Source organism: Canis lupus, chromosome 11, assembly GCF_048164855.1.
Source record: "Canis lupus baileyi chromosome 11, mCanLup2.hap1, whole genome shotgun sequence".
Taxonomy (NCBI): Eukaryota; Metazoa; Chordata; class Mammalia; order Carnivora; family Canidae; genus Canis; species Canis lupus.
The window spans coordinates 29,995,093-30,005,177 of record NC_132848.1 but is presented as its reverse complement, the minus strand read 5'-3'; the positions used below and the strand labels follow the sequence as shown (position 1 = coordinate 30,005,177).

At 59.2% G+C, this 10,085-nt stretch overlaps 1 protein-coding gene across 1 annotated transcript; it reads right to left on the bottom strand.

The window, feature by feature from the left end:
- Positions 1-246: 246 nt before the first annotated feature.
- Positions 247-8,813, bottom strand: SSTR3 (somatostatin receptor 3). The gene is made up of 2 exons (XM_072844079.1): positions 8,149-8,813; positions 247-3,685 (listed from the first exon to the last, which is right to left on the bottom strand). The coding sequence occupies exon 2, from the start codon at positions 3,647-3,649 to the stop codon at positions 2,372-2,374; it is 1,278 nt and encodes a 425-aa protein (XP_072700180.1). The 5' UTR covers positions 3,650-3,685; positions 8,149-8,813; the 3' UTR covers positions 247-2,371.
- Positions 8,814-10,085: the final 1,272 nt, after the last annotated feature.

Here is a 10,085-nt window from a genome sequence, read left to right as displayed (position 1 = left end):
GTTATTTGGGCATCAGAAAAGAATGCATCTTCCGCTTTGTGATCAAGATCTGTAAGGATGTAGGCTGAGGCTTATCGGGTCATCTTCCATGTGCCCTGGAGGACTGGGATTCTGGAAGGCCATGCACACAGACCTGGGCTCGCAGAGCTGAGAGATGAACAGAGGGAGAGACGCCCCCCACACACCCATCTAGGCACACCAAGCAATACATGCAGCACCTAGCAGAGGAACTGCCCCAGATCACAGTTGTGGTCATGTGTCACTGTCTTTATTGTGTTTATTTATTTAGGGGCAGGAGCAGCAAAGGGTTTCCCTCTGGAGCTTTCCAGCCACCCCAGCCGACCAGGCTCACCTGCCCCAGGAATCAGGAAGGCTGGGTGGGCCAGGGAATGCTGAGATGCAGGGGATCCTTCTTCACTCAGACTCCTAGATCCTCCTCAGGGGAACCCCAGACTGAGGGCTGGGCTTCCTGCTCCAATATCCACACAAGGTCCGCTTTTGTGAACTTCTGGGTGGGCCGCACCCCCTAAGTCCCCTCTCTCTCTTTGGCCTCTGCCTCCCCCTGCCACTGATCCTGGGACCTGCAGTATCCTTACCGCCAAAGGCCGGAGACAGAGAGGCCACTTGATGAAGAAGTAGGTATGGGCCAAGCCCGACATGGGGGCTGCTTCCATTTTATAACCTGATACACTCACCCCTACCCATTGTAGTGTGGGGGGCAGTTGGCGCAACATGACTCATTTTCCCCCCAGATCCAAGCGGTAGGCAGACAGGGACAACCTCCATTGTATGATGGGAAAACGGAGCCCCAAAGAGGTCAAAGCTGGCCAGGATCCTGAGATGGATTGAAGATGTAGGTCTCCCAACTTGTGCTTTCCCTGAGGACCGCCCTGCCCTCTGAGGTGTGGGGGATGGAGGGGTCTAGCCTGAGGTGTCCCCTTCTCCCCAGGGCCAATCCCACCATGGCTCTAAGGGGTTATCTCTGGGAGAGAGTCCTTATATGGTGGCCTCTCCTGTGGTCCCTCTCCAGCTCCCTTTCTCTTGTCTTCCCTGGGCCGCCTCAAACTGTGGCCCCAGACAATCCAGAGAATGGAGAAGCCTGCTTGCTGACCCACAGGGCCCTGAGTCTCAGCTCTGTCCCCAGGCCACCGTAAAGGCACAGCCCCTCCTAGCAGTGCAGGCAGGCCCTCGAGGGGGCCAGCGCCGTACCTTACAGAACATTTGCTTTCCCATCCCGACTGCATCCTTTCCTTGAGGTGGATCGGACCAGGCATCCACAACCTGCTCTCAGCCAGGCTGCGGCAGAGCTTAGCCCAGAGGGGCCAAGGATGGCTGCAGATCTGTCCTCCACCCTCCTCCCTGTCCCTCTTCCTCCTCCCCTTCCTCACTGTGCTGTTTAGACACTGCATTTCCCTGACAGCCTGCCTGACCCGGGTCCTGCCGTGGTCTCTGGGAGTGAGGAACACCCATGGGTGCTGCTCTGAGGAGGCTCCCGGAGCCCTCAGACACCCAGAGGACACACCCCTCACCCCCCACCCCCGCAGCCACAGGACACAAAGTGAGCTGCTTTGGGAATTGGTCAGCTGTCCTCAACAGAAGCTGGGCTTTGGGTGGCCTAAACTTACGCAGTTTGGAGACCCTCTTTATGAAAAAGAATATAAAATTACAAGTACAAAATTAGATAAGAGGGCCTTGGGTGGGCCCAAGCGGTAAGGGGCCCTGGAGCTGGCCTGAGGGGCTTCCCTGGAAGATCCACCTCCTCTCAGGGCCAGGAACTCAGAGCCCCAGCACTGACCAAATGGGCCACAAGGGCCAGGAGGTTATTGGGTTGTTCAGCAGTTGAGGCCCGAGGCCCAGAGGGGAGGAAGAGCTGGTCAAGGCCTTGCAGCAGGTGGGGGGGAGCTGCTGTGGGGCCCCAGAAGCTTGCACCCCTCCCCACACAGGGGAAGACTCTCTTCTTCTTGGGGCCCCAGCCTCTCTCCTGTGAACCTGACTCCGTCTCTCCAAGGACCAAGGTTCAGGCCAGTCTGCCAGGATGCTCTGTCCTGGAGGGGGAAGGCCAGTCAGCACCTGTCCCCTGAACCTGGACCCCGCTCAGGAAGGTCAGCCAGCAGCAATGCCCCTCCAGACTTCTCATCCAATAGAGCTTGTCCTGGCTGATTCCTCCCATCCCTGAGTCAGAGAAGAGAATGCAAGGTCCAGAGAAAGAAAGGGGCCCAGGCCAGGCCACACAGCGAGCCTCGGCAGCTATGGGATCGGAGCCCAGGCCTCCAAATATCGGGGGGCCTCTGACACCATGGGCGGCATGCCCCAGGCACACCCACAGCTTCTGCCCCTCCGTGGGCCACGCTGGGCCTCCCTCCGCAGGCCCCTACAGATAGCTGATGTGCAGCGCGCCTGGCTTGTCTGCAGCCGAGGCCTCTAGGGGTAGGGGCTGCTTGTCCTTGCTGGCCTTCCCGCTGGGCGGCCGCTCCTGCCCGCTGGTGCCAGGCTGGGTGATGAGGCTGACCCGGCCGTTCATCCCCTTCCCCTCCCCCTGCTTCCCGGCCCCGTCCTCCCCCTCCCGGTCCTCCCCCTCCTGGTCTTCCCCCTGCTCCTCCACCGTCTTCTCTGGAGGTCCTCCGGCGGGCTCCTGGCTGCGCACGCGGCGGGAGGGCCGTAGCAGGACCCGGCGGAAGCCCTGCTTGAAGCGGTAGGAGAGGAAGCCGTAGAGGATGGGGTTGGCGCAGCTGTTGGCGTAGGGCAGTGCCACCACCAGGAAGTAGAGGCCGAAGAAGGCCGGCTCCTCGGGCAGCGGGCACACCACGTTGACGATGTTGAGCACGTAGAAGGGCATCCAGCAGAGGACGAAGAGCGCCACCACGGCCACCACCATGCGCGTGACCTTGCGCTCCGAGTGCCGCCGCCGCTGGCACGAGGGCGCCCGCACCCGCCGCCCCGCCGAGCGCACCTTGACCACGATGAGCAGGTAGCAGAGGCAGATGACCAGCAGCGGCCCGAAGAAGCCCAGCGCGGCCGTGTAGATGATGAAGCCCGCCCGCCAGGCTGCCGCCGGCTCGGGCCACTGCATGTGGCAGGTGCTCATGCCGTGGGGCACCCCCGAGAAGACCACCACGGGCAGCACCACCACGGCCGAGGCCACCCACACAGCCACGCTCACCGTGCGGGCCACGGGCGCCGTGCGCCAGCGGGCCGAGCGGGTGGGATGCACCACTGCTAGGTAGCGGTCCACGCTCATGACCGTGAGGCAGAAGATGCTGGTGAACTGGTTGATGCCATCCACGGCCATGACCAGGCGGCACATGAGGGAGCCAAAGGGCCAGTAGGACAGGGCGTTCTGGGCAGCCAGGAAGGGCAGCCCCAGCATGAAGAGCTCGTCGGCCAGTGCCAGGTTGAGGATGTAGACGTTGGTGACCGACGGGCTGGCCGTGTGCCGCAGGACCACGTAGATGACCAGTGAGTTGCCCAGCAGGCCCACCACGCACACCACCAGGTAGACCAGGGGGATCAGAACACCGCTGACGGCCAGCCCTGCCACACTTGGGGCTGCCGACACATTTCCCACGGTGGCATCCAGGGGCCAGGCCGAGGAGGTGTTCCCGGGCTCCAGGGTTGTGGGCACCGATGCAGGATAGCCAAGGGTATCCATGGCCGAGGGGAGAGTGGTCAGCAGTCAGCTATTGGCCTGGAGGAGGAAGGACACAGCCACGTCATGGTGGATGATGGCTTTCTCCGCAATGCTCTCCCCATCGCACTGACCTTGGAGACTTAGAGCATGCCCGGCCAGCGTTTGACACACACCACCTCTTTTACTCTGCCTAGGCCAGCAAGGTATGCCCACTTCTCAGATGAGGAGGCTGAGTCTCGGAGAGGTGAAGCGTGTCATGTAGCTAGGGTGTGGCGTGGGACGCAGGCCTGCCGGGCTCCCGAGGGCAGCGACCTTCACCGGCTTGCACACCTCAGCATCTCCTTCACCCGTGCACCTGTGAGCACTCCACAAATGTCTACTAGAGGAGTGAATGGGTCGTTCAATCGGCCCATGGCAACATATGCCCTTCCTGTTCTTTCTCAAACGTCTTTGACACCAATGTGTCTTACGTCGCAAGTCAATGAAATCATATTGTTTCACAGAGCGATACCTGCCTTTTTGCATAGGATGCCCCCCGCTGGCAGGACCCCAAGTGGATCACCCACTCTGAGAGACTGAATGTGTTCCTCTCCCTGCTCCAAAATTCATACATTAAAATCCTAACTCCTAGAGAAGATATTAGGAGGTTGGGGGGGGGCCCTTTGGGAGGTGCTTAGGTCTTCAGGGTAGAGCCCTCCTGAATGAGATCAGGCTTCTTATAAAAGACCCCGGAGAGCTGCCTCACTCTTGCCATGTGAGGACACAGCAAGATGACTATGAACGAGGAAGCAGGTATCACCAGACTCTGAATCTGCCAGCACCCTGACCTTGGACATTCAGCCTCCAGAACTTGGAGAAATAAATGTTGTTTATAAGCCCCCTCCTCTGGTTGCAGTATTCTGTTACAGCAGCCCCGAACCGACTAAGGCAGCCACCAGCAGCCCTCACATTGGGAAACCAGCAGCTGCATATCACAGGTCTTTAACCTTGAATCTGAGTCTCCAGATGAACTGCACAGGATCCATGAACACCCAAAACTGGTGCACACTAATGCATCCTTGCCTTTTTCTGGGTAGAGCCCAGAGGTTTTATCAGGTTCCTCAGATTCTGAATGCAGTTAAGAGCCACAGGCACATCAATGTCCCCTCTCCTGGGAGTCAGAGTGCTTGGGCACCTGCTAAGCCTAGCCCATCCCCTGGGGCCCCCAAAGAGGCCCTGCCTGGGATGGCCAGCTGTGAAGCTGGGGGTGGGCGCGTGGGGCCCCTTCTCACCCCGTGGTGAGGAACTCACAGCACACTGGGGTAAGTGCAAGAGAAGCCACCTCACCCTCCACACTGGTGGGGCAGGCTTCCTAGAGAAGGGGACATTTCAGATGGGTCTTGAGGCACGAATAAGAGTTTGCCCAGCGGCACAGTGGGAACCAGCATGCCCTTTCTTCTCATGCTTCCTGCATATTCTAAGGAGCTAGGACTCTTCCCCACTCCCCAGCTAGACCAGCTCCCCTTACATGGGGAGACACGCTCTCAGCTTTGAACCATCTTCTGGTCCCTTCACACAGCACAGGCTCTGCATCAGTGTTTGAGGCACTGAATGAATCAGAGGAGCCCGGAGTGGACAATTCTCAATGCAAAGGGGGGATGAATTGCTGACAAAGGAAATTCAAGCCCTGCTCAGAAAGGCCGCCCACCTCAGAACTTGGAGCCTCCCTCAGCAGGACTTCCTGGCTCTCAGGAGGCCCTCTCCCCATCTCTCCTTTCTGATGACCTCCCCCCATCCCTCGGCTCCTGTCTGGCCCCTGCCTCTACCTACAACAAACCCTGAGAGAGAAGGAAAGCCTCTGATGTCCCCACTCTGAGCCCACACGGAGCCTGGATCACCTCCAGTGGGACCTGCCACCTGCACTGCCCTATGCAGATGTGATTTTTAAGATGCAAAGCTTCTGGAAAGGGGAGGCACCCCAACTTGGAGCAAACGCCTCTGGGTGGGTAGGCATGCCTGTTGCCCCTGCTCGAGGACCCTGGCTTTATAAAGGTCTGAGCACCAGGCCGGGCAATGCAGAGAATAGGCAAAGAATCGCTTGGCTGTGGCTCCCCGTTTTGATACCTCAGGCTGTCTGGCCTCAGAGCACCCCTCCCTGCTCCTCCAACCCCAGGGCAGGAGCCCCTAACCTGTCATCACCCTGGGATCTCATCTGCTCTCCTGAGCCTGGGACAGTGGACACAGGGCTCACAGGATCCTAACAGGGCTGCCGGCTTTTTGTCACCCACCCCAGCTGCCAGGTTCCAGGCTAAGCTGGCAACATGCAGCATTCTATGGGGTCTTGTAGGAGAGGGACTAGCGTTGTCCCCACCATTAGACAGGGCACACAGGTGAGGCCACACAGCCCTGGACACACAGCTAGGAAGGGGCAGACCTGGGCGAACCCTTCGGGTCATCCTCCAACACACGCACCACCTCCATTTCACAGACTGAGTCTGGGCCCTGGGGAGGCACCCAGCCGGCATTCTACTCTCCCACCAGCCTATGCAGAGCTCCCCTCCCTGCTCTCCAGGTTCTTGGACTATTCAGGGACTCAAACACTTGGAATCTCAGGGTCCTAAAAATAGAATTTTAGATACTTAGAACTGAGGTGTGGAGTCATAGATTGTTAGACTCCATGTCCTTGAATCAGAATGTCAGAACTCCTGAATGCCAGCATCAGCCCTCTTCCACCTGGATTTGTGGGATCTGAGACCTTGGAGATCTTTCTGGCTTCCTTAGCCCGAGAGCCCTACGTCACCCATCTGTCCACCTTGCTGCCCTGCGCACATCCTCTTTACAGCATCCCCGTGGGGCAGCCAATCACAGCCCAGGGCTGGAGGAGGCAGGAAAGTGCTCTCTTCTGAGAGAGCAGGGAGCTGGGCAAACCTAATTTCCAGGCTGCAGGGACAGATGCCCCCAGGGAAGCCTGGAGGTGAGCTCTGAGGACAGCCCCCCTCCTGCTCAGGGACACGCGTGCACAGCCCCCCACACACACACACACATGCACACATGCTAACACACACAACCCTGGCGGGAACACAGCACAGCCAGCCAGGCCCTGCCTTTGTGCTGGGGACTCTCTGCCTCCACCCTCATCTGGGCGCATCTTCCCTGTCAAAGTTTAATAGGCCGGGTGCCAGGAGCAGGAAAATTATAGCTTTCTGCGGGCATAAGCCAACCTGCAATTTAAGGGCCGCCTTTTCTTTTAAGGAGCTGGAGTCCTGTGCATGATCTAGTTCATCCTCAGGGAGGAGGGATTTTTTCTCCCTGCCTGGTTTATCTTTGGCACCAGCTTGCCTGAAAGCTGGGGGTGGACTCTTCAGAGGACTGTTTGAGAGGGGACAGAGGCCCAGAGAGGACGAGTGGCTGCCCTGAGCCACACAGCAATTCAGGACAGCCCCTCAAAGATGCCAAACACCTCAATCCACTTTCCTTTTTTCTGCTCCCATTCACTTACCCTCTTGAATCCTGGCTCTGGGTTGCAGGGACCCTAAGCTATTTATTACTTTAGCCTCAGGACCTGGCACAGCACCCCGCACTGGGAAACGTGAACAGACCAAGCAGTTCAGCAAGTAGAGCTCGGAGCAAGATGGGGCATTGCTCCTGGGCCCAGGGCTCAGGCCCCCATTGTGAGATCTTCACAAAGCCCAGGAGGGAGGATTTTTAAAGAGGAGGAAACTGAGACTCAGAGAAGTTCAGTAACTTACACAAGGTCACCTAGCTGGTGCGTGGGACACCAGAATTACCACCCAGTTCTGTCTACTTCTAAACCATCAGTACCTGCGGGTCCTGCCGGCTTCCCCTGAGGGCTGAGAGGAATCCAGGACTGGGGCCTGGACGGCCCTAAAGGCTACAGGCTGCTGCCCCTGGGCAACTGCATTCTGCTTGCTGTCTGTAACCCTGGGCCTTCCACTCAAAGATCTGGATTGTGCTGATCATCAGAGCCGACCAGCATACTCCCCTCCCAGACGAGGCCTGACCCCCAGGGACACACCCCACAGGCCCTGGGTTGGGGGACTTGGCCTGTGCCACAGAAAGATGCTACCCAATTACTGGGTGACCTTGGGCAAGTCACTTCCTGTCTCTGGACCTCAGTTTCCTCCTATTCAAATGAAGACTGTTAGACCCACCTCCCAGGGTGGCTGTAAAGATTAAATGGGATACTGTGGAGCCCAGTGCTCGGCATGGATGGGGAGCTCAGGAAAGCTGGCCCCAGGGCCGGGGAGGCCCACCGACATGATGCATTTGGTTTCTTCCAGTGCTCTGACGCTCTGCTGCTGTATGATTCCAGGATTCGAGAACCGTGGCCCCAGACTCTGAGATTGACTTGCCCCCCACCCCCCACAGCCCACCAAGAGGTCACAGGAAGCCCTCCTTCCTCCTTGGGCCTTCCCACCCTCTCCCAGCCCCCAGCCGCAGCTTCCCGGGTTCATTCCGGGCAGAGGGTGTGCTCCAGCTCCCCACCCTCTGGGACCCCACCCCACCCCCAGCCTCCTTACCTGCCCATGGGGCGAGGGCTCCCCTGCTGGCTGCCAGGCTGGTTATCATTCTGCTGCCCCTTCTCCCTGCCCAGTCCCCAAGGGCCCAGAGCACCCTCAGCTGGGGTCCCCCCACAGTGCCCACTTCTAGGCGGCTTACAGCCCGGGCCCCCTAGGCCTGCGGCGGCCACAGCTGCCCACAGAGCCTCTCCCATCTGGTCTCCGGCCCTGACTTCCCACGGGCTCCTGGTGCGTCACCCCCCATCTCCAGGACACGTCCTGGCGGGGGGGGGTGGCTGGAGGCCCAGAGTGGGGGGTCTGTGGGCAGGAGCGCAGGGTGGGGGTGGACAGAGAACCTCCCAAGGAGGAGAAAAGGGGAGCAGGGACTGTCGGAAGCCAATAGAAATAGAGGGAAAGGGGGGCTCGGTCGGAGGTGGAGAGAGAAGGAACGGGAGAAGACAGTGAGTGGGTGGAAAGCCAGAATGAGGGGGAGTGATAAGAAATGCGTGGCAGGGAGAAGAGAAGCAGGAGCAAAGAGGAGAGAAGGGGCGAGAGGGAGATGCAGAAAAGAGGCAGGGATGGAGAGCGAGGAAGGAGGAAGAAGGAGGGGGTGGCAGGCAGAGTGACAGAGAGGGATTGTGCCACAGATGGTGACATGGAGAGCCAGGGAAGGAGGGAGCAGGGGTGGGGGGGGCTGCGGGAGGGGCCAGAGAGCAGGTGCAGGCAGGGGGGAGGGGTGGCAGGTTAGGAGAGGAGGGGGAGAGGGGGTGAGGGCAGGGGGGGTGGGGGGGCAGACCCTGTTACCGCGGAGATTTGGCCACCCACGCTGGCCTTGGCTCTCGCGGTGGGGCGGAGAGGAGAGTGTGGCGTTTAGGGAGCTGGACGCCCCCCGGGCCACTGTGGCACGTGTCCTGCTAGGCGACAGCTGGGTCCCAGGGCCAGGCAGGTGAGGGGCTGAGAGCGCGGGCGAGCACTGGGTTGGGAGTCCACAGTCCTGGCCGCAGGCTGGACACCAGCCAGAGGAAGGCCAAGTGAGGGCAGCAGTCCTAAGACGGTCTGGTGGCCGGAGCCCGGGGAGCCCAGGGCAGGGTCGGGGTGGGAGGATTGGGTAAAGAATGCAGATTTCAGGCTTTGGGGCCCAAGGGCAGGATCAAAGATCCTGTACAGGAGAAAACAAATCTCCACTGTTTAGAAATTGATACAACTCAAAATGGGATAAGAATCGAGAACAATGTTACTGAGAAGAGTGGAATTCTTTTGGGGGGGCGGGTAACATTGTGTTTCATCAGAGATCAAGTCAGTATTTCCTATCCTCAAATCGGTTGCAAATGCTCACCTGTAAAATCCGCTCTTAGTTGCCGTCTGCACAAAACACGGGCAGTGGGCTGGGTCGGGCCCCTGGGCCGGATGTGCCAGCCTGTGGGCTAAGGCGCTGGGCCTGAGCACACCCCTGGGTGCCCCCGGATGAGTGCCCCAGCTCCTGCTGACCCACCCCGTGACCACGGCGAGAACACCCTCCTCGGGCCCGTTTCCTCATCTGGATAGTAGGGAGGTTGGACTAGATCATTCCTAGCTCCTCTTTGGATGTAAGCATCGGAAATGCCTAGGGGTCAACTGGGAATGATAGGGATTTTTTGTGGTTTTTAAAAGATTTTATTTATTTATTGATGAGAGACACAGAGAGAGAAGCAGAGACACAGGCAGAGGGAGAAGCAGGCTCCCTGCAGGGAGCCCAATGCGGGACTCGATCCTGGGACCCCGGGGTCACACCCTGAGCTGAAGGCAGATGATCAACCACTGAGCCACCCAGGCATCCCAGTAATGACAGCTTTTTATTAACACCCCCCCACCAGGGCCAGCTGTTTCACACACGCTGCCCTGTGTCGTGGCCACCACACCGCCGACGATGACAGTGAGCAGTACAGTGTTTACACACGGGAAGCTGGGGCTCAGAGGGG

What these genes read in the sequence shown, in the direction of transcription:
- SSTR3 (XM_072844079.1), bottom strand. Translation starts at nt 3,649, where the DNA reads ATGGATACCCTTGGCTATCCTGCATCGGTGCCCACAACCCTGGAGCCC.